Source organism: Dermacentor silvarum, chromosome 10, assembly GCF_013339745.2.
Source record: "Dermacentor silvarum isolate Dsil-2018 chromosome 10, BIME_Dsil_1.4, whole genome shotgun sequence".
NCBI lineage: Eukaryota > Metazoa > Arthropoda > Arachnida > Ixodida > Ixodidae > Dermacentor > Dermacentor silvarum.
This window is the reverse complement of record NC_051163.1, coordinates 26913139-26937313: the sequence shown is the minus strand read 5'-3', so window position 1 is coordinate 26937313 and position 24175 is coordinate 26913139. Positions and strand designations below refer to the sequence as shown.

Below are 24175 nucleotides of genomic sequence, written 5' to 3'. Positions count from 1 at the left end.
GCTGATGATGATAATTTACTGACATCCCCTTTGAAAGCTGGGTGGTGACAAATCGTCACCTAGCCTGCTTTATAGTTAATCAGGTGTGCTACGGATGCTTTTAATTCTATCATTTTTGTATACATCCCCTTACTCCCTTTCCTCTTCCTCACTTTTTTTTTCTATCTATCTTGTACCGCTACGTTTGCCTGTAACGGATCCGGCCGTATCAATCTCTTGCCTGATAGTTTTTTTTTTTCCACCAATGCTCTAAACGTCTCTTGCTTAACTTGACTGCTGACTGGTTGATGCTTCCGTTCACTTCAAATCCGAGCGCTTATGGAAGGCTTACGTTACCAACGGGTCTCACTGGGCGAATCCCTTCGCATTCCATTAGGATGTGCTGAGTGCTCTCAGAACTTTTGCTTTGGGCTGCTGGGCACGAAGGTCGCGGGATCGAATCCCGGCCACGGCGGCCGCATTTCGATGGGGTCGAAGTGCGAAAACACCCGTGTACTCATATTTAGGTGCACGTTCAAGAACCCCAGGTGGTCCAAATTTCAGGAGTCCCCCACTACGGCGTGCCTCATAGTGAGATCGTGGTTTTGGCACGGTAAAACCCCATAACTTAATTTTAATTTTTTTCAGAACTTTTGCTGCAGCAGATACGTGCCCCATCTTGTTGTGAATATTTGCTCCGGTATAATTTCATCATTAGGTAACCAGCTCGAGCCTCAAATAGCAAGGCACTGCCATTTGTGTTATAGTAGGCATTTTCCCTTCAATTTCTTTCTTCGCATTCTTATAACTCTTCATGGTCTTTTTGGCTTCTATTCTTTGAATCCAATTCGGTGTCTCTATTTCTCTCACTTTCTTTCTGATGACTCCATGATTGTCTATTTACAGTTTGAATTATCCTGCATTTGGTTGACAACTTTCTTGACCTGTTCCTCCATTCCGTGTCCCCGTTTTTCAGGTACAGATACATGTGCACTCAGCCGCCCATTTATTTTCATCCACGTTCCATGCTGCCCAGAATTGGAATACGCCCTCTGGCACCAGTGTCAACAGGAAGTTCCAACAGGGGCGTATCAGCCAGGGTGGAAACGGTGGACAGTACATGAGTTTTGCCTAAACTTCATTGTTCTGACTTCAAACGGCTCGGTGGCTTGGCAGATAAGTGTCTTTTAAGAAAGTTGATTGCGTTGTAAATGCATAAATACCGAATGTTTACGCCTCCGCGCAGAGACTAATTGCAGTGCCGCTGTGTTTAAGAAAATTATGAGCGCTTGGAAATTTATGAAGATAAAGCGTAAAAGAAAATAATAATATTTAATAAAGAAACCAGAAAACGTCACAAGCCCATTTGAAGCCGCAAGCGTGAAGATGAGACAAATCCATGCGATAACCGTCATTCCCATGACAGTCGAGCTCTATACCCTCTATACATTTTTATAAGAAGCTCTATTCTTCAAACTATGCTGCGGCTCCTTCCGGTGTCATGAATTAGTTCCTGCATGTTGGGCTTAGAAAATGTCTTTGCGGTATTCCACGATTACGATGCAAATCGACATTTCTTCAAAGAGAAAGAACTATAGGCGGAATACCTGTGCGGAACTCTTCGTCTCGCTATGTTGATGACGATGATGGTGATGATGATGATGATGATGATGGTGATGATGGTAAAGGTTCGTTGAAATGGGCATGACTCATTGACCTACTATGAATAATGTAGTTAGGGAAAAGAGAAGTGCCGGCACGGCCAGTTGCTTTCTATTCTTTTAAACGCGGCATATTTGTAAACGCTGAATCTTCTTCTTCTTCTTTCTGGGGTTTTACGTGCCAAAACCAGTTCTGATTATGAGGCACGCCGTAGTGGAGGGCTCCGGATTAATTTTGACCACCTGGGGTTCTTTAACGTGCACTACAACGCAAGCACACGGGCGTTTTTGCATTTCGCCTCCATCGAAATGCGGCCGCCGCGGCCGGGATTCGATCCCGCGATCTCGTGCTCAGCAGCGCAACGCCTTAGCTGACTGAGCCACCCCGGCGGGTGTAAACGCTGAATAAAAAAGGATAATATTGTAAATAATTCAAACAGATGTTTTAGTATGTGTTATAAAATATTACTGTTGACATATCTGATTTAGTGTGGTAATTATAAATGTAGTTATAAATAATAGAACTCTAACTATGAGCGATAGAAGGAGTGTTGGACGTCCTTTCAGGCTTCCGTAGCATAGAATTGAGTTTATTTGTATAGCGCGCCTTCTTTTCTTTTTTTAAAGTTGTTGCATGATAGCTGTGACCTCCTCAGTATTGGTCCTTTGTAACATCGTTATATTTCCACATCATTTATGTTATTTTACAAATTTTCTTCATATATTGATCACTGTATCCAGTCATTTAACTTTATAATGTTACGCAAACCGCTCTATTGTTTTTTTTTGCCAAGTGTGAAGGAATCAACATCAACACGCTAACATAACGTTAAGAGACGATGGATATGTGATGCGCAAGGTAAATAAACCAATAGATCGATATAATGCGAATATCTTTCCTCTTCTTTCTCTCTCTCTCTCTCTTTGCTTCCTGTTACCGGTGTGTCTTGCTCAAAGCTGCTCTTCTGGTCCCTTGCTGTTAACATCAGCGTACCTGTGGTGTCTTCCATAATAAGCTTTGCCAATATCTCTCCCTTTCGCTCCTTTCCCGGACATCCGAGTCACGTATATTTAGGTTCGAGTGACCGAGATAATAACTGCGGCACATTATTACCTCACTACTGTCGGAAGCAAAGGACATGCCTGCGCAGCCAGACTGTACGGCGTCTTCGCGTTGGGGTTAAGTAATCATGTCCCTCCGCAACCTGGTTCCACAAATAGCTAGCGCCGGCATAACGCTAACAACTCTGGCAACCATAACCGGTGGCTTGTAACCCGCCTATCGCCGCCAAACGGCGGCTCTTTCATAAATAAACACTTCTAGGAATGTTCTCGACGGAATGTTCCACCTATAAGCCAGCAAGTGTTGTCTTGTGTGCTCCGTCGCGTCAACATGTCGCAAACCGCGTATAATCAGAGCCAATGTTACTAGTCCGGTTTTGGTAACGTTTTTTAAAACACCGGCCGTGGAGTCTAAGCGCAATCCTAAACCTCTCTATGCTTGTCAATGCTTCGCCCTATGGAAGAAACTGCCGTTCTTTTTTTTTTCTTTTTTTTTTTGAAAGGCGTTAGCGTTCTGCGACCACCTTTGATTACGCGGTGAACGCATAACTTGTTATCACCTTTCTTTGCTGCGTCAACTTTTCTGCCCGCTATCCACTCCACAGTGTGTGGCAGCAAACCAGGTGCAACCTGGTCAACCTGCTCGCCTTTCCTTTCCTTACTCTCCCACTCAATGTTGTCCACAATTATCCGTTAACCGTTTTCCGTCATCCCTAATCCCACACGTTATCCGTAATTCTGTTATAGAGTGCGTCGTTATGATTACAGTGATGGTTATGATGGTGGTAATGTTGTTGTTATAGGCGTGGTTAGTCTGGCCGACTTGGCCGACAACTGTTTGCTGGGTCTGAACGTGTCCTTCCTTGTCACGATGGGTACACCACTAGTCCATCAATCCAGTCTCTCGCAGGAATACTTGTTGAGTGCGTTACACACCCTTGCTCACTGCAGGCGGTTCATCCGCGAAGATTAACTGTTCCATGTGTGACGTCGTCTTCGCATGCTGTCAGAAGCCTCTTCACTTCCTCACATAAACGCGGGCAGTACTATATATAGCCCGTAATTCCTTCTTTCTGGGATTTTACGTGCCAAAACCAGTTCTGATTATGAGACACGCCGTAGTGGAGGACTCCGGATTAATTTTGACCACCTGGGGTTCTTTAACGTGCCCTACAACGCAAGAATACGGGCGTTTTTGCATTTCGCCTCCATTTAAATGCGGCCGCCACGGCCGGGATTCCAAAGCCGAGCCTGTAATCCTAAAACAGGTCTTACAGTAGAACTGTCCACCACAGGAGATGTCAGCAAATCGTCATACATGATGACGTCATACATGACCCGCCGTGATGACTCAGTTAGCTAAGGCGTTGCGCTGCTGAGCACGAGATCGCGGGATCGAATCCCGGCCGCGGCGGCCGCATTTCGATGGAGGCGAAATGCAAAAACGCCCGTGTGCTTGCGTTTTAGTGCACGTTAAAGAACCTCAGGTGGCCAAAATTAATCCGGAGCCCTCCACTACGGCGTGACTCATAATCAGAACTGGTTTTGTCACGTAAAATCCCAGAAAAAAGAAGACGTCATACGAGTCGAACTTAGTATTGGCGAAGTCAGCCAGCCGATGGCAAAAAGCATTTACCAGCCGAGAAGCGTTTTGAATTCCACCCCGGACGAATCATATTGGTGGCTAATGCCGTCGCCCGCATGTGATGTAGAATGTTCTAGTAAAAGACACTTATTCCACTGAGTGAGACAGATTCTTCGTTGTACAGACACTTGTTTGCACATAACAAGCAGCAGTTCTCGCTTCGTTCCGCTTCATTTATGTACAAGTCATCGCTACGTTACATATAGACAAGACAGGCTTCATAAGAAGCTCTTTTTTTTTTCAGTTGACATGTTCGACAGTGGCCGAACAAGCGAAGAGTGGACCTAAATTTTGCGTACGACGTATAATGTCATTACGGAACGCTAGGGAGTGTCAGAGTGTCGCAGAAATTGCGATGTTTTGCGTTCTAGGTAACACTCCACCTCTGAAAGCTCTTACATAAGTTTTGTTTCGCTCATGTGCTGTATTTTGCCCTCGCCTGGTTTGCTGGTCTTCACAAGGGTGCAGTCCCTTTCAAGCCAGATGGATACTACCTGTACCCATCCAGAGTTCGTGATACCGAAAAAAAATTATCGTGATTAAAAATCGCATCATTATCAACATAATTATTATTGTCATCATTATCACCACCGCCAGCACCATCATCATCATAATGCTGTTTACGTCCACTGCAGGACGAAGGCGTCTGCCAGTAACCTCCTATTACACCAGTCTTGGGCCTGCTGGTTTCATCTCAGGCCTTAATAATTCATACAGGATGGTGGAATAAAAACGATTCATCAAAATGACAAGTCCGTCACGTATAGAAATGCTGGCGTCGGGCTGAGGCTTCCCTCCACTCGTTCGAACGCCGTTTACCACTTCAACCGGCAAGCGAGAGTACTACCAGATTAGCCCCAACTTTCAATCCATCTGTACCATCAACTATCCCCAACTTTCAATCGATCTGTACGATCAGAACAGGGCCATAATGCCGCACGAGGGGAATTTCCCCCCGTAGTGGCGCCCGAATTACGAGGTTTCGCTTTCATAAACTCCCCAGGGCACACGCAATCCCGGACGAAACCTCCTAGAGCAGCCACCGGTAGTTAGGCAAAGCCACCCCGAAGCTCTCCATAACGTGAGGCAGAATGTGACAGTGGCACGGCACGAACGAGCCAAGCCAAGCCTTCCACGGAAGTGGAGCCAGTCTCTCTCCGGCGTCGCTCGAGGCGTAATTGAACGACGCATCGTTGCATAAATCGGGGGCCGACGCTCTGATCCCCGGTGCCCGAGCTTCCGCCCCCTTGTTCTCCCCTCCGTCGGCCTCCTCCTCTCCTCATTGCTGTGTTAGGAAGAGTGTGTGTGTGGGGAGAGGGAGGGGAATTGAAATCTGTATCACGGTCGTCGCAATCATCGTACCCTCCTCTGCCGAAGTGCGTGGCCAAACGACTGCGACCGCCCATCTTACGGCACGCACCTGTGAACGTGATCGCTCCGTGTGGCGACGAAAAGCGTCGCTTCCCCATCCGCACATTCTTTCACCCTCCGCATCCCATCCTTTGAACACACACGCACTCATTGAGAATGCGGTGTCGGCTTTGCCGGCGCATCGGTCGGTGCCGCTTTGCACGCTTGCGTGAAAGCGCGTACGCTCGTTTCTTGGGTTGAAAGGTAGATAGATTGGGGAAGGAGGAAAGGAGGGAGAGGAGGACTGAAAGAGGGAAAGAGGGTAGCAAGGCAAGCGAGACGAGCGCGCCGGGCAATTAGTAGGCGCATTCGATCGGGAGCGTCTTGAAGTGATGTACGCGGAGTCTAGATTTCGCTGTGGCGCACTCTACTTAGCTCCCTTTATACTTGCGTATGCGTTCAATTGTGTCAAGAGTTGGCGTGAGGCTTAGTATAAGTATGGATGGTATAAGTATACCAATCCTATGGACAAGCTAGAACTTGCTAATGTGCCCAATGAGTCACGTGTTGGGAAGTTCTAGCTTGTCCGTAAACGTATTGCCCCTGCCGGAAAAGCGGATTACGGGAAACTTAAACGTGAGTGGCCGGATTGATGGTGAAGAGTTTAACCAGAGAAGACACATGCCTAATGTTCCACTAAACCGTATTCTGCTCACATGCTGGTGTAAAGTGTCGGCAGTGACGTAATAATTACAATGCAGCCTTCTTGATCTTTTTATTTCAGTTTTCTTAGAAAAGAAAGCTCATGTACACGAAAACGTGTCTAATGCGTTGTGGTTCGACTAAGCATCAAAAGATGTCGCTGCCAGCGTTGTTGATGCATCTCACGTCTCCGGTATCCCGGTTTTCTGTGAAGGCTACTACGTTTACAAAACAAGTTAAAATAAGAGAGTTTTAGCCTGTCCCGTATCCTGGTATACGCAATGGCATTTACCTGAGCGTGCTCTGAGCATCCGCTTTGAAATATTGTGGTGGGCTGCGCCACCAAGCTCTTGCTCATATTTTGCCTAATGTTCTATTTACATTTAAAAGAAAAAAAAACATACACAAAAATAATTCCTTGCATTACACTTTCTCAACCACTATTGGGAACTTTGTTTTTGTAGGCCTCCGTTGTTTGTGGTCTCCCTACTTTTCTGTCACAAGATCTCCAATCGTCTTTTACTAATCTCTATTGCGGGCATGTTTACCCGCCGCAGTGACTCAGTCAGCTAAGGCGTTGTCTTGCTGAGCACTAGGTGGCGGGATCGAATCCCGGCCGCGGCGGCCGCCTTTCGGTGGAGGCGAAATGTGAAAACGCCCGTGTGCTTGCGTTGTAGTGCACATTAAACAACCCCAGGCGGTCAAAATTAATCCGGAGCCCTCCACTACGGCGTGCTTCTTAATCAGAACTGGTTTTGGCACGTAAAAGCGCAGGAAGAATAATTGCGGGCATGCTTACTTATTCTCTGCTATCCCTCAACCCGAGGCCTTCACGGAGGCCAGAGAAGTCTAAACCGACAGCTGGACAGGGAGCTTGTGGTCTCCTTGTCCAGTCTCCCCATCCATCTAGTATCCCGATCAGTGTCCCTAACAAGGTTAGCGGACGCTGATAGCCACAACTTGTGACGCTTCGTCAAACTACAATGCCTCGAAAACACGTTTTCGTGTTTCTTTAGTGTTCTTGTAAAAAAAAAAAGTCGCAGTTTCGTCCAGACGGCGAAGCATCGATAGCGATCGCAAATTAGTATACAGCTGTACGAAGTAAGGATTGTAGTTTTATCGGCTGAGTAAACATGCAAACATGTAACTAAATTAACACGCATCGTGTCACCGCGCGCACATGCAAACATGAACACATCTCACTCGATGATCGCGCACACTCACTGTCGAAACGCTGGAGTGAGGAAGCGCGGCCGCAGCAGGGAGCGAATTGACCTTCGTGCTGCCTCTCGCTTCAACGTGAACTAAGCAGCAAACACACAGCCCACTCGAAGCTATCAGCACTCTGCGCACTCTGTTCCCATCGCAGATCGCGTTCAAGATAGGGCCCGCGCGGCCGCACGCGGCCGCTCAATACACAGCAGCCGCCGGAGGGGAGCCACCATCGTCGGCTCACCCTCGCAAGCTTTCACTCGCACGTGCAGCATAAGGCGCGCGGCGACGATGTTATCGCCCTTGTACTTTACACGGAACATCACGCCAACGGCAGAAATACGCCTGGAGTGTCCAAATAATTGCTGTCGCAATAAAAAGCATTTAAAAAGGCAACGTGTTCACATTGACGCAGCTGCCGAAAGTTTGCACCAGCCTCGAAATAGAACACACTTGGTTACTGCAGTAATAGTTGTGTGTTTGTCTGGTTGAGCTCTACGGCAACAGGTGGCGTCACCAATTCGGCCACTCACGCTTACGCTACGGCTAACCCGGAAATCCGCAAACGATACCAGAATACCGGACGCGCTGAAACTATCTATTCTCTTTAGTAGTGTGGTTTGCTGGGCCAATTGGTGCATGATGGCAGTGTGGGGGTTCCTGTCGCCTCTGTTCTCTATTTACACACAGGAGCGCCGACACAAATTCGTCTGAATGCGCCAGCCGCCCACCGGACCCGTTTCACGCAGCCGCGGTTTTCGGCGTCGCCCGCGCCCTCGCGACGACGACGCACCCGAGCCAGCGTGCCAGGGCCCCGACGCGTCGAGCCCGTGCCGGGGATGAATTATTGAATGCCCGCTTCGCGAGGCGTGCTCTTGTGCGCGACGGTGATGACGACGTCGGAAGCGTGCCGCGCTCATTAAAGGACGCGATGCTCTTAATGATTTTGTTATAGCGTGGCGTGACGACTGACTGCTCGTTATATAGCGCGAACGCCACGCAAGCCACGGCCGCGTTCTCTTTTGCACGGGCGTCCTTTCTTTGTGATTTTCTTCGCGTCACTTTCTGCTGACGTCGCCCGGCACACGCCTTTGTTGTCGCACTTCGCCTGCAGTCGTTGTTGTTGTTTCCTGCCTCTCTGTATCTCTTTGCTCGCGCCTGCAATGTTTACGCGAGATGTCACCGTATCTGTACCAAGCCTGGCTGTCATACTGCACGGCATCGCTTAATCTAAAATTCGTATCAGCTATGACCGTTGTTGAAACAGGCAGTGTTTTTCTTTCGCGTCCGCGAAGAAAAGAAAGGCACCAGGAAGTACGGCAGTAGCCCGATTGGTTGGTTGGTTGGTGTGTTGGTTGGTGGGTTCACTGATTGGTTTGCCTCTGTGAATGACTTATACCCGCTACGGGAGGTTCCCATATTCACAAAAATCTTTGGCTTTAGAATTGCTCTTAAGAGAAAATTCCAGCCAATCATTATGCGGGTCATATTATTACCAAAGTCGGCCAGCAAATAGCAAGCAGCGCTTACGAACGGAAAGATTTTGCAGTTTGGGCCTCAAATTATACATGGAAGCATCGAGCGTTGGTTGTAACTTCTTTGGTTACCCGCCATGATGGCTCAATGGCTATGGCGTCGTGTTGCTCAGCTGAAGGTCCTGGGTTCGGGTCCCGGCCGTGGAAGCCACATATCGATGAGGGGCGAAATAAAAAAAAAAGCTCTACTTATGTTTAAAGGGCACGTGCTCCAATATTTCCTGGTGCCCTGCACTACCACCTCCCTTATAACCTGCTGCGAATTTTCAAAACGTCAAACCGCACACTTTAGATAACAATTTTTTTTTCGTTTATGAAGCGTTTGGTTAGATGCGTTGTTCTTGGCTCTCAAGCACATCGCCCTTTGTCTATCCAAGAATCTTGTGTCTCGTTTCGGTCATCGAGGGCTTCTGGCCCTAGAAAGCCCTTCAGTCATATCAAATGACGTCATCTGGAGTAACCCTTTCACATAAACAATTCTACATGGTTTTTACTAAATAAGCGGAACATTTTGCAGAAATGACACGTGCTTCTTTGAATGACCGCATGGCGTTAACTGATACATGCACCCTGCAGCGAAAGAGAAATCGAACATGCGTGGCTTTAATCACGCGCAACATCGTAGCACGTGCTACTTTATCGGCGACCGTGTTGCCCTGAAAGTCACGGCTTGTAAGAACTCACCGAAAGGATAATTTAGTGGCGAATCTCCCACTGTATTGATTACTTCGCCATGAAGTTTGCGTACGCATTATTCTTAACATTAGCGCAATTCAGAGCGAGTGAAGAAAAAAATGGAAAAATTAAGAATACCCAGGAGCATTTGTTTGTGTTGTTCACTGAGCACAGAAGTCAAATGAACAGATACCACGTAATAAGCGGTTACAAATTAAGCACCTCCGTGCCACTTGCATCTTCCTGTCTTTTCCCATTTTTCCTTCCCTAATTCTGCGTTGCATTATTGCCAAGAAGACGTCACGGAATACCAATTCACCCAAACTGCCATCCTTTTGCACAGGCAATAGCTTCAGCAATACTGCGCTCTTTTAGTGTAGGAGTGAATCAACGTCGAGCGCTGGGGCTTGCTTTGTTGCGTGCACTGTACGGGCTCATTTCCCCGGAGAATTTAGAGTGGGGCCTGCTGTCTAACCACAGGGGCCCCTCTCTCCCCCTCCCCCCACGCCTCCTTCCCCCGGTTTCCTTCCTCTCCGACGAGGCCACTGAGTAAAGCCTGCTCTGTGTTAATGAAACCGCGCCAGGAGCACGACAAATAGCAGGGCCTGCACTCAAGTCGGGTCACCACATTTGCGGCCTTTCGCTCTCTATGATACATACTTTGTCCTGGCAGGCAATCTTCCTAGAAGTGAAGAGGACGCAGACTCGAGTCACTTTTCTTTTTTTTTATCTTGTTTTATTTTGCTGGTACTAACTGAAGGGACTTGTCAAAGGGTCACTAAAGATAAAATAAATATATTTAAGCTGTATTATTAAGTAAATTACCCTTCTATAAAATATACCAATACTGCTGCTCTTACTGTGAGAAAAGACGTGGTGAGCCCCGAAAAGAATGCAAAAACTAGAGACCGGTGGCGCCAGCACCTTGAATTTCACGCGCTAGCTCGCCGTGACGTCATGTATTTTGAAAGCGTCTGCTCTGGCCTAGTTAATTTCTAACGTTAAAGATGGACTACAATGTAGTCTGAAAGAGCATATAATTGTACTTGGCAATTTTCGAGAGCTTTGACTGAGCAAAAAGGGCCCAAATATGAAAGAAGTACTTTAAAATTTCTGACGTGACATGTCTCAAATTTTAAAATAATTTAAATCGTGTCACGAGTTTGAGGTAAGACCGAAAGCAAAGCTTTCGCATCAGTCATGTTTAGGGTCCCAGGACGCCACGGCACCAAGGACGACAGCGTCGATTGTCACTCGCGGTACGTACCAGCGAGTGACTATCGACGCTGTCATCGTTGGTGACTTTAAAGGTGACTCAGTGATGCGAAAGCTTTGCTGTCGGTCTTATACCTCAAGCTCTTTGAGGAGTTGGCCGTGAGCGAGGTCATCTCCGCATCGCGTGAGATTTACCAATGACACGTGGTGTATCGCTAGCTCCTACTGACTAGCTTCTCTTATCTGCGAACTCTGAATAGATCTTTGTTTCCCTGCTAGTTGTTTTTGCATTTCCTTTTAAGCGAAGCTTTATGGGCTCACAAGTTTCGGCGGCTGTGGTAGTTGAGGTAGTGTCACGCTGAAATGTGGGCCGATCCTGATGATAGTTCAGAAAGGGTCCAAGCTCAATGGAACATACCCCTGTGGGCTCGGGGACCTGTAACGCGCCCTTGAACTACCCTTGTCACACGTGGGACCCAAAGAGACGAAATCACCAGCCCTTCCCCTGTCAAGAAAATGTGGGCAAGCGAAGCTTGTCATCCGTTTCTTGCGTGAGGGCTTCCGAAGCCCAGGCGAAACGTCAGCGAAGAGCCGGGGACCCCGAGTTGCGGGAGTGCGATGTTAAGGCCATGCGTAAACGAAGAGCCCCGACCTTGAGTTTAGGGCAAACGACTCGGAACGCCTGCCACAGTGTCGTCTTGCCACAAGCCTTCGATTTTTTTCTTCTCTTTTTTTGTTTATTTTATGTTTTAATTTTTTTACCGTGTTCGTTTTTTTCAATAACATTGCAATAAAAACATCTGTGCTTATCAGCTTAATATCTGATATGAGTTCTATTTGGACCCAAATAGTTTTAAAGAAGTCCATCTTACGGATTTTTGGCACGAGATCAAGGACATAAAAATAGAAGACGAAGTCTTACCTTGGTTTGATGTTCTAGTAATTAACCTGTTACTGCGGTGTTAAAGAAACCGGAACTTTGAGAGAGTAATTCAGCAGTCAGGACTGATTTAGTGCTTCTTTTTAGGGTACCTTTAAGCGCAGAGTATTGTGGTTATGCCGCCGTTATAGGGATGAATCCGTTGACTCGAAGACGAGGGCCACGACTCTGCATTACATGGTCTGGCTAGCACGGATACATTCAGAATAATAAAACAGCTCGATGAAACAATGGACATAGAGACGTGGACACGGGACGCAAGCACGCTTACGCATGCGATTTTGAAAGGAAAAACAAAATACCACCACCGACAAAAAATGTTCGACTTGCGTGAGACAACGCTATCACGACATCTATAGTTAAGATTTTAGGAGCGCATATAGGTTGACGACTGCAAGTTAAGCTGCCGTGATTGAGTTGTGCGTGTTGCTGGGCTGGTCGGGTTCATACTGAACAAGTTCAGACCATAATATCTAGGGCCACTTATCGCAAAATGGAAATAAAAACAAAGTGGACAAGGGAGGGGGGAGGGGGGGCTATTGTATTGTCGCCTCGCTGATGCGTCATTAGCAATCAGGCCATATTATCAAACTTTTCCCGGAACTTACTATGAGTGTCCAGCACCAATATTTGCACGGGGCTATAGTTACGAAACAAACATGCTGTTTGAGGAGGGGGCAAACGCAATGAACTCCCGAATCAACGCATATCTGAAACGCTATCAAACGGGTGAAGTAACGGCACGCAATAGTTTTGCTCTTTCGCATCCGAATCCGATATTAGGCGCAAGCAATGTCCGTAATTACGGACCGCGTGGTTGCGCATCTTGTTGTCATGTCGATTGCGTTCGGCTGGAAAGAAACATCGGGAAAAACTGAACGCGACTCTTTCGCGCTTCGCTGCGATTCTTTCATGCTATCTTGCGATCGATACTCCGATAATTACGCACTAAGCAAACAGTCCCTTGGGGCAACTATTTGGCTGATATTGGATTTTTCAGCACTGGCGCATGGCGCTCTGTAGTAGTGTCGAGAGCAAGTAAACGTCGCCGAGAGTCGGTGTGCTTGTTCGAAAATCAATAATGATTATCGGTGTTTAACGTAGTGAAGACGCACACCGCGGGCTACGATAGTTGTCGCTGTAGGAGAGGCTTCTGTAATTATTGTAACCACAGAGGGGTATCCTTAACATACATCTAGAACTACATGAAAGCTCTCTGCATTCCGCCAACATCCACAAAACGGCTAACCAAGGTTCCATCCTAAGACTACGCGTTCATCAACCATTTGCCATAGCCACCGTGATTGGTACATTTCATATCGGGTTTCTTTCTGCGATGTATACAACAGAAACAACGCCTGATATTAACATATTACCAAGGAATTGTTCATTCAAATAGAATGTCTTCTAGCATCCCAGTTAAAATGTTGAAAGCTCTGTGAGAAGGCGATCACTTCGGCAAGAAGATATTAATTATTTTTGCGTGCTGCAGCATCGCAGCAAAAGAATGCCTACTTGCAGCTTAGATAAACAAATAGTGTTGAAACTGCGGCGAATTGTGGCCACAGCTTTGGGCGTGTTTTGTGAAGGTATTCACCGCCGTGTTCGAAACATGGCGGCGTTGAAATTTCAATGTGGCACTGACAGCCAGATCCATGTGCTATCCTGGGGACGTTGGGACAATATGTGTAGCTACTACTGAGTGATCACTGGGTAACTACTTCCTAGAGTAACCACCGTTTTCAAAAACGTATCTTAAGTTGAAGCCCGTGCTTGTCTTGATTTAAACGACGCCTGTCGTTTAACGACTCAGATTAAGTCAAGCGTGGACTTCAAGTTAAAATGTGTTTCTGAATACGGGAGTAAAACATAAAAAGGTCAGCTGTGTATTCATAAGAGATGTGAAAGCTACTTCTTTAGAACGAACTCTAACGTAGGTATACGTATTGATCAGAAATGTGCATCGTCTTCACTATGGCGTACGTTTCACTGAAAAATGTTCTTCCAACTTCTCATTCCAAGGAATTTTGGACATTGCCCCTGTGTGTGAGAAAGAGGGGGAGAGGGGGGGTAGAGAGACGTACACGCACAGCAACCACTACAGATTCAAAGGCGCTCGCATAAGCGAGACCTTCTCAGAAAGCACAAAAGTGCCTTCACTGCCTTCTGAGCCGACGATTGGTGGGGGCGCTGTTCTAATACTGTCTGTTCACTCAGAAGACGATAATCTAGTTTCCTGAATGCGGTGGACTTAGATTGTCTTTGTGTTTCAAATTCAGGACAAGAGAGAGTGCATGTCTCACCATGGAGAAGTTTTGTGCGTTGGGCCTCCGCCTGGGGTCCACCTGCAACAGTCCCTGCAGGGGCTCCTGGAGGTGGTGTGGCACACGGTCCAGCAGGTTGTGCAAGCTGCCTTCGAGCTGTACATGCACGAAAGAGCATCAACAACGGTTTCGTTAAGAAGAGTGAACCGAGCAAGTTGGTACTGATTCATGCCGAAAATTTAGCCCTAGAAACAGACAAAAGTGAAGGGAGAGAACACAGCCCGAGCGCTTTAGTAAAACTATGCACATGTGGAGCAACATTATACAGCATATTAACACACAGACAGACAGACAAAGAACTTTATTCACTAGGTCTCGAGAAGCCCTGCCCTAGGGCAGAGCTGACTGTGGGCCGCTCCCACGTTAACACAGTGACAAAAAAAAAAAATCTAGGAAAGGTATGTTAGTCGAAAACAGGACTGAGCTGATCTCGAGCTGAGAGCAGCGCAATAAAACCATAGTCACATGGGCCACTGCGGTGGGTGGTGATGATGGCGAGTTACCACGCTCCCGAGAATAATACGAGGCTGCGCGCATGCATGCGCTGACGTACCACTTCGAGCTGCTTGTTGTACGTGGTGGTGGAGAGGTTCCCCTCGATGATGGAGTGACCGTTGTTGAACAGGGCGCAGATGACCAGGCCCAGGGAGAACATGTCCGAGAGCGGCGAACAGGACGACGTGGCCTGGATCTCGGGCGCCGTGTAGTCCAGGTCCGGCTGGCCCATCTTGGGCAGCTTGGACGTGAATGGTTGGCAGTTCACCGGGCTCTGCGTTGGTTGATTGATTTATTTATTTGTTAAATGCGAAGCATCTCTTGACGAACATTTGCCACTTTGCCAGTATCTATCTATCTATCTATCTATCTATCTATCTATCTATCTATCTATCTATCTATCTATCTATCTATCCTATCTATCTATCTATCTATCTATCTATCTATCTATCTATCTATCTATCTATCTATCTATCTATCTATCTATCTATCTATCTATCTATCTATCTATCTATCTATCTATCTATCTATCTATCTATCTATCTATCTATCCGCCTACGTCTTTGTGCTCTCATGGTGGTTTCGTTACCTTGGTAGGTAGCAAAATTGGCACAGTATGACAAGAGTGTATGACGAACATAAATGATAGGTCATGACATGAATATAATGACATGCGTGTCATGTAGGTCATTACAATGACACCGTGAAAAAAGCTGACCACTCAAAAACTGCTGAAATGGGTTCAGACGTGAGCACCAAGTGAAGGAAACACTAAAGGATGATGGTAGAAGTCACAGTGATGAGCATGACTCAGAAAAAATGACACTGACTCAGCGAAAAGAGAATAATACTCCAAAACCACTGAAATGGGTTCGGACGTGGGCACTAAGTGAAGGAAACACAAATGATTGTGGCAAAAGTCATAGTGATGACCACGACTCAGGAAAAATGAGAATGACTCAGCGAAAAAAGACTAACACTCAAAAACCAATGGGATGGGTTCGGATGTGGTACTAAGTGAAGGAAAAGGCTTAAGTTTGATGGTCGAAGTCATAGTCATGAGCATGACTAAGACTTTCGCCTTAAGGTCTGTTAAGCGTAGCTAAAGGGACTCCTGAGGACTCACGACATGAATGTCATGAGATGCGTGTCATGTAGGTCATGAAACAGCCGCCTACGCATTAATGCTCTGATGGTCATTTCGTTAACTTGGTAGGCTCCCCGCACACTGCTTCGCATAACATCGATTCCCACAGGGCTTTTTTCTGCCGGCTTTTTATTTATTTATTTATTTATTTATTTATTTATTTATTTATTTATTTATTTATTTATTTATTTATTTACAATAACCTACTGGCCCATTGAAGGGCATTGAGTAAGGGGGATAACAGTTACTATAACACAGAAAAAAGTTAGCATCAAGTAAAAAGTTAACAAAATAGAAGGTACAAATATTACAGTGGAACATCATTAGACAATGTTATCAAAGAGCGTATTCAAGTAATCATGAAATGTTTCGCGATTGGACATGGATGCAATGTGGTCCGGAATAGTGTTCCCATGTGCAATAGCGCGAGGCCGCGAGCATTAGTTAAATGGTCAACCACATCATTGTTGGCTGATCGAATGTGTGAGTGGTGACTTGATTTATCTCAGACATAATACTCGTTTTGTGGACGCGCACGTTAACGTGACCTGCGCTATCGTGGCGATAGGAAAGGTAGACAATGTTTCGATTTCTTCTGTTTCTTTCATATGAACCTCTATTTGACGCGGGTGGACACAATCCCATTGATGCTGGTTGCGTCATTTCGTCTTTCATGAGCTGACTACGTCTATTGTTCGTTTGGTGGTGGCGCGAATTGGTAAGTAGGATATCTTTAAATTCTGTACTACTGTGTATTTCACACTCTTTTATAAATGGAACTCCAAATACGTTTGAATGATTTTATACACTTTAGGCATACTTTAGGCTCACTTTAGGCTTGTTTCCAGAAGCACGTGCGTTTTTTTCCTTCCTCGACGCTGACTGGCCTGCTGTCATTAATGGCCTTCAGGCCATTTTAAGCTACTGACAACAGTTTTTCTCTTGAAGTACCACGAAAGAATCGTTGGATATAAACCTCTCATTGTGATTCTGATATACGAAGAATCCATGATGTGCTCCCTTAAATGAATACTAATCAAAAGCACCAAATTGATTTATTTTAATGACATACTCTTTCGAAACCTTGCTTTAATCTCTACGGCGGAGAAATGTTGAATACTAACGGAGAAATTGAAGTTTAAGCTTTTTTCATTATTATTAACATATCTTGTTCAAACCGCCACTCTAAAATGTGAGTGTGGCGTCACAAATTTCTAAGTATGTTCTTATATCTATGACGTTTTGGAGCACAAGAAGATTTCAGATAAGTTTTCAAATATGTTCACACACACGCAAACGCATTCACGCACACGTACGCACGCACTCAGAGATGCACGCAAACGCGCATCGCAGTTGCAGCCACGCGCACATTGTTTTCTCACGTGACGCAGGAAAGAACTAAAAAAAAAAAAAAAAGGTATGAACGAAAGACCGAAAGAGCGCATTGGCGTCACACGTCATTTTGCTAGGAGAAGGAGAAATGCAGGCGCTTTATAAAAACAACAAGAAAACAATGAAACGACGGTTCAGAGCGCAGACTGATAAACCAGGAAGCGAGAAACACGCCCAGCTGCTCTTTCATCTCGACGTCGAGAGATGCCCAGGTCTCGCGTCACAGCGACCGCCAGCTGGCCCTTCGACGCGGCCAGGAAGGGAGGGGAGGGAATGCAGCGGCGCCGCATGAGAGAGGTTGCTTTCGCGATAGCGGACACGGGATGGCTGCTCCGTAGGGGCACTCGGGATACAAAGAAGCACAGAAATGAAAAACGGCAAAGCCCGAAAGGCAGAACGCTTGCACGTTCCGCCGACATCGACCTGTCTGCGAGGCCACGGCCTCTTTCCCGCATCTGGACCCCTGCAGGGCGCTGCGACATCATCGAGCGGTGGCGACCGCCTCTTTTTTGGACGCAGCTTCCTGTCGGAACGCTCTGTCGAAATGCAGCCTTCAGGCCTCGGAGACAAGGGAGCATCCGATGGCTCGGTGGGGAGTGTCACTGTCCGGCGTATGCATGCGAAGCCAGGGACACTATGGCCTCAGAGATTTGCGCGCGTCCGCAACACCAGCCGGCGCGCGCATGTCTCGGAGGCTATAGGGACACGAATGGGTTTTCTTTAGAAACCGCTAGATGGATATATGGCGCTAGTGTCTTATGAAAGCTTCAAGAAGCATGGTGTTTCAGCCATGCTGGATTGAATCTCGGGATTGGGACCGCCTACCTACATCCGTCGCCACCATTCCGGACAGTGAAAGCTTCGAAGCAGCAGTTGATTGAATGAATAAGTTGATTAAATATTCATCATCATCATCATCATCATCATCATTAGCCTATATTTTTGTCCACAGTAGGACGAAGGCCTCTTCCTGCGATCTCCAATTACCCCTGTCTTGCGCTAGCTGATTCCAACTTTTTATAATTATTTATTAAAATATATATTGGTAATTAATTATTGAAATAATAGAATAAGCAATCAAGGAATTATGAATAATAGTGTATGGATTAGCGTAAATTTTGTGCTTTTGGCTTCAAACAACTTTACGACTTAGAGAAATGATTGTATTGAGCAAAATTTTGCGCTTTAAATCCTACAGACCAATTGATCATGCATGTCCGCGTAGTCTTTTTGCTGTCTTGCGTTTAGGAAAAACAAGATAGAATGAAAGTTTAGGTCAATAAAGACAACGCCAATGAATACAGCAGAAACCCCGAGGATTAGACTAATTGTTGTACTAACCATCGTTCGCATGCCACGTGACCGATCGCACGAACAGAACTCTAGTAGTTTTTATAAGAAACTTTGACTGTCACCGCCGAATTTCGGGAAGTAAAAAACTATGTTTCAATCTATTAAGATAGAGGGAGATCTCACCAATGATTCTCCTTCGCAACAGATTTTTCATTTAAATGGTCACTTAAGACATACATTTAGTTAGACTGCATAAAAAAAATTGCCGCAGTCTTTTCACGAGTGGTACTGCAATATCCTGGTCATATTTACGTGAATATCTGTTTATCCTGGTATACGATATCTGCTTATCCCAATATATTGATATATATTGTTTTTATGTCGATATCTCGAGAAATACAATATCCATTCATCTCAATGTCTCAATACACGACATCTTCATATCCTATTTTTTTAAAAATATTTTTTCTCTTGTCCTTCGTTTCACGAGCCTCTTCCAAAATGACCAAATACCGACTCACCCAGCTCGCTACTATGGTCAACACTGCAGCCTAGATAAGCATGCGCTTTCACCATTACACTCGCTGTCTCATGACGCTAGATCTTAAGCACCAGAGGTCGTTCGTCACAGAGCTTTGTAAAAAAACGATGTGGACGAAGGGTGGTTTGAGAAAGAGGGACAATTTTCTCGTGAGCCTGGCGTTCAGCCTGTATTAGTGATAATTACGTTCGCCTCAAGATATATTGGTCGCTTCAAATTCGCACCGAAGCCTGTTTTATATACGATTTCACAATTGCACGAAGGCAGGCTTCAGAGTGTAATAATTCTTGCCTTCGTAAAAGAACAGCGCGCATCCGTTCCCCTTGCGGGTAATTTAATATCCATATGTACGGCACCTAGCTTGAAGGAACGAGAGCAATAGTGCTAATAATAAAAACCGCGAAACAGCGTGCAAGACCGTCAGTTTCGAGGAACTAAGTGCCTCACGACGTAATCGAAATTTCTCGGAAACATCTTAGTAAGAAAAACACCGCACAGATCTCGAAGCCCAGAATGTGTCACGCAGATTGCCATATTTATAACAGCCTTTATTACTATCCACGTTTTTTTTTATCGCCGTAATATAACCAATTTCGTACGCAGACGCATTTTTCCTGGCCAAGGAATGTGTTTATTTACGTTTTATTCTTTCGTCTTAATGAACATTGCCCAGCCACGAACAAATGTCCTTTGACACGCCGGGAGCTGTCACAAAGAATGTAGCGAGCTTTAGAAAATGTGGAACCCAATGTGATAGGTAACGCAAAAGAAGTAAAAAAAAAAAAGAAAAAAACTCAAGCGAGTGCTGGCTTTCTGCGTGCGCTATAGGTCGCTTGAGTGTATACGCTATTTCTGAAAACTCCCTAATGCGTTCCGAAAGTTTGGTTATAAACTGCGCGCCACTGCGGTCGAGTCGACTCGGTTCTTGGTCGTCCCCGAAACTCTAAGAGCCACATTAGCGATCGAAAGAGCCCCGTTTATTCAGGGGGCGCCGCGCATATCCTTGTACGAGCTGCGCGCTCTGCACGAGCGATTACAGTCCACGACGGTTCATAGGAGGCTCTCCGTCTTTAGTTGAAATTCGCTGCCAGCTCGACGGTGTAGGGGCTCGCCGCCGAAGTACAAAGTGGTGCGTTAAAAGCGCGGTCGCCGCGATGGAATGTCTCGACCGAGCTCTCTAAAAAGAGTTTTCAGGAAACCTCTTAGCGACGTCACGCTAACGCGGTTTGCCGCGAACTCGCCCGTAAAGCACGCTCGAGGTTTTCGCGAACTTTGATGGAAGGTTTGGTTCGTGGGTGCATAGAAACGCCATTTCTTTCGCTCTCTCTCTCTCCTGTTAGTTTAGACTAGAACGCGTTATAATCGCCCAGTCTTTTAAGAGCTCTGTTTCATTCACGTCTCGAGATGGGTTGTCTTTGCAGCGTTAGAGTGAAGAATGATGGAAGCGTGCTGTGAGAGAATGGAGTAAAGTTTGACCGTGGAAAGTAGGCGTTTTTTTTTTATTTCCGCGCTGGTTGTTGACGGAAGTTGTGTAAACAGGTCTTTCTTGTTGCAAGAAACTTTTGAATATCGTCCACACTTCTGAAACTTTCGGCTGACTGTATTTCAACCACTTTATTTCGTTGTTCAGCTTTGGCATACATTAAAGTGTCACTTTAACTGCAGAGTAGGATTTCAATGTACGAAGTCCTGAAAACTGCGAGAGCACAAATAAACCGAATCACACACAATTGAAGTCGTCGCTGCGTTTACTCCAGAAAAAGAACAAAAAAGCGAAGTTCGCGTCGCCGGGTTTTCAAAATCAGAAACACTAATTGTATAAGAATCTCCATGCTAGTCGGTGGGTATTATTCGACGAAATACAGTTATACAAATCGTGAGAATATTTAAACATTCCGAATACGAATCGAATAGCTTTTGCTTTCGGTTCGTAGACTTTCGCTTCTGTTTGAATATAATGGGTAACAGAACTGATTGGATTATCTAGGAAGAAACACCAACGCAAATGCGGAACTGTTTCGAACTATTCTGCTGCAGGAGAGCTGTGCTTGTTGTGCAGAGACACCTGATTCTGAGCGAAACCGAGGTACCCATAACGCCTTCCCTGAAACTGCCATTCATTCAATCAGAATGCTTGGCTTTTAAACGTTATACACAGTACACAGCACAGTAAGAACAACGGACAGGTCGGGACAGGACAAGCGCTGACTTTCAACTAAGGTTTTAATGCGGATCTTGAGTATATATATATATATATATATATATATATAGACAACTGAATCTGCAAATGGAGGAAAGAACCGAGAGCGAGTAAGAAGGTATTGCGCTATGTAGTCTGTATAACGATGAATTACCAACGTGCCCTAACCAATTCGCTTCCGGCTTCTAAACCAAGCTTTTGTTTGGGGTCAACCCCTACTTTACAATTCGAAAGTTGCATAACGCAGACATACATTTATAGTCGATAGACTGATTTGAGTAAAATTTGGTTCCCTTGAAAAAAACTGAAGAAAAAAACGTGAAATCCTGTTGACTCTATGAAGGAAAATGTTGAATAAGGGCCTGCAATTTCTTACAAAATTTGCCGAAAGTCAGTAAGTGTAAAAAAAATATAGAAGCGCAAAGTTTACAAATCTGTGACTCCACCAAAACCAGATATCGCAGTTCTGTAAACTGCATCTGCTAGATCATTTAAAGCGACTAAATTTGAGATGAGTATTTACGACTTATGTTAATTTGTTACAATGTTTACAAGGGTTTTGCAAAAGCCCCATTCGCAATTCAGTAGTATGTTTCAGAGGAGTGCATACTACAGTTTTGTCCACTTTAGATGTATTATTAGGTGCGATTTACAAAACTGCGATATTTTTTTTTTCATTTTGCGAGTTTGACAGTTGTAAACTTTAATCAGTCTTTTTCTCAAATTTTGCAATTTTCAACAATTTTATAAAAAGAACGACAGCCTAAATAAAGACATTTTCTGCCTACAGTAACCAGATTTTCAGTTTCTCGTGTATATGCAACCAGATTCATCAAATTTGGTGCACTTGTTACCGGGTAAAACGATTTTAGCGTTTCCATGGATCTAAATAGGAAACTTCGAGCTAAAGATTCCTCTCAAGGAGCCTATGAATCGGAGCCTGAATTCACAAAAACATCTTCCGCTAAAACTGTTCCTAAGAAAACATTTCTGGACGTGCTGTTAGAGTAGGCTACCGCCCAATGACAGAGACAACTTACGAACGAAAAAAAAATTTGTAAATTCAGTGACCCTGTTGTCTCAATTTATTTGGCCAATTTGACCATTTTTTTGCATCCGATTAAAAGAACGTGCACCACTGTTGTACCACACTTATCTCCTTCGACGAACACAGCGTTCTGCGTGCATTCGGTTACCGAGCTGTTATCTTGTTTTTATGACTCTCATTGTAAATTGGAGCCACGTAACTGAAAAAAAAAATTGGCCGAGAGACATAAGACTGCTTACGTGCGGGAATGCGACAGTATTATACCGTTTGTAGACCTCGGAAGGTCATGAACGCGCTCATTGTATACACTCATGACGTGGCGCCACCTCCTCCCCATTGGCTGCGCCGTCACGTGCCCAATGACGCACGCACTAGGCCCCGCCTTTAGTCAGCCAGAACCGTGGAGCCACCGTGGTGTCGGGCCAGCATGCCCGTGTCGCCCCCGGTGGCCCGGGTTCCATCTTTCGGTCACGCCGACGCCGACGTATTTTCGCGTAATGGGGCATAAAGTGCTATCGCATTAAACAGTTTACCATTTAGAAGCCCATCAGTTGAGCGGACGTATACAGTTGTGAACGGTACTAAATGCATGCTCAAAATATTGTATATGACCTGATATTTTCTGAACCCAGGATTTTGCGCACTATTTACGTATCAATTTGTTAAGCAATGAGATAATGTTAGGTATTCCATTCGGTATTCGACGGTAACTGTTCAGCAATCGCAAATTTCCTTATTAGAGGCTCGTTAAATACAGTTTTTCTTTCGTATTACTTTTTGTTTCGTAATCTTTCGTTATCTTTCGCAATCTTTCGCAATCTTTGCATCCTACTGGTGCTAACATATGAGACGATGGTTATGACTACGTCATCGCGTTGCACCGCGCGTAATCAGGTACATTGAACGAATGATTTGGCGCCAGTTATTTCGCTGTTACACGGCCATTTGGAAATTTAGAATTGCGGAACTGGGCTTTGTTGACGATTTAGAAGTTGACTGACGTAATTAGTTTGCTAGTGAATGCGTTGATTTAGTTTTTCTTGCAAATGAAGTCCACCTTTGAAGATAATTCATGCGTAGTGACGTAATTCGAGTAAACTTTATAGGTATTGAAAAAAAGGGTTAGACCTAAAAAAAAAGGCAGACACCCTGCATATGTTTAACATGTTTGATTACGCATTCGGAGTGTTTACTGCGCGCCTTCTTACTGGAAGTAAAGACACCTTTAGAGTGAACCAGAACCAAACTTTTTGTCTCGGGTCCCTTCTGCTTCATACTATGCGGAAACGGAATCAAATGAGCTGGAAAAAAATGAACTCTTCATTGTCGGGGCTCCCCTGTTTGTCGTTAGTGCTAAGCTTCGTTTTTGCTCCACTTGAGTTTGCTGGGGACAGGTGCAGAAAACTTTATTCTACGCCGTCGCTTAAGATCTTGTTCAAATTCCATAGAGAATAACGGCACCGGACGTGCCTCCTGGCTTGTGCTCCTGCCGGCCATCCTACTTTATAGTGCCAAAGTCGTTTAAATATCACGAGCAGACCTGGTGATCAAACGAGTGAGTGCTTTTCGGCTATTTGCTCTCGACTTCTGATGACCTTCTGGCTCAAGCGACGAATTAGAGGTTCTTGATGATTTGAGTTTTTCTCTCTCTCTCTCTTTTCTATCTTCTTTTTTTTGAAGTCAGAGCAATGGAGCGCGGATGACAAAGCGTAAGAGCCGTTAATTGCCGCGGACTTGAACAAGTACGATGGCAGAGTTT

General features: G+C 45.4%; 1 protein-coding gene across 4 annotated transcripts in view; it reads right to left on the bottom strand.

Annotated features, from left to right (window-relative positions):
• The window catches only part of LOC119430955 (SCY1-like protein 2), a 433350-nt gene that overhangs the window by 54844 nt on the left and 354331 nt on the right, over window positions 1-24175 (bottom strand). For all 4 annotated transcript variants that reach the window (XM_049657735.1, XM_049657737.1, XM_049657738.1 and 1 more), the window contains 2 exons: window positions 14854-15069; window positions 14280-14396 (listed from right to left, as the gene is read on the bottom strand). In XM_049657735.1, coding sequence (XP_049513692.1) covers window positions 14280-14396; window positions 14854-15069 — 333 coding nt within the window. The remainder of the gene's footprint in view (window positions 1-14279; window positions 14397-14853; window positions 15070-24175) is intronic.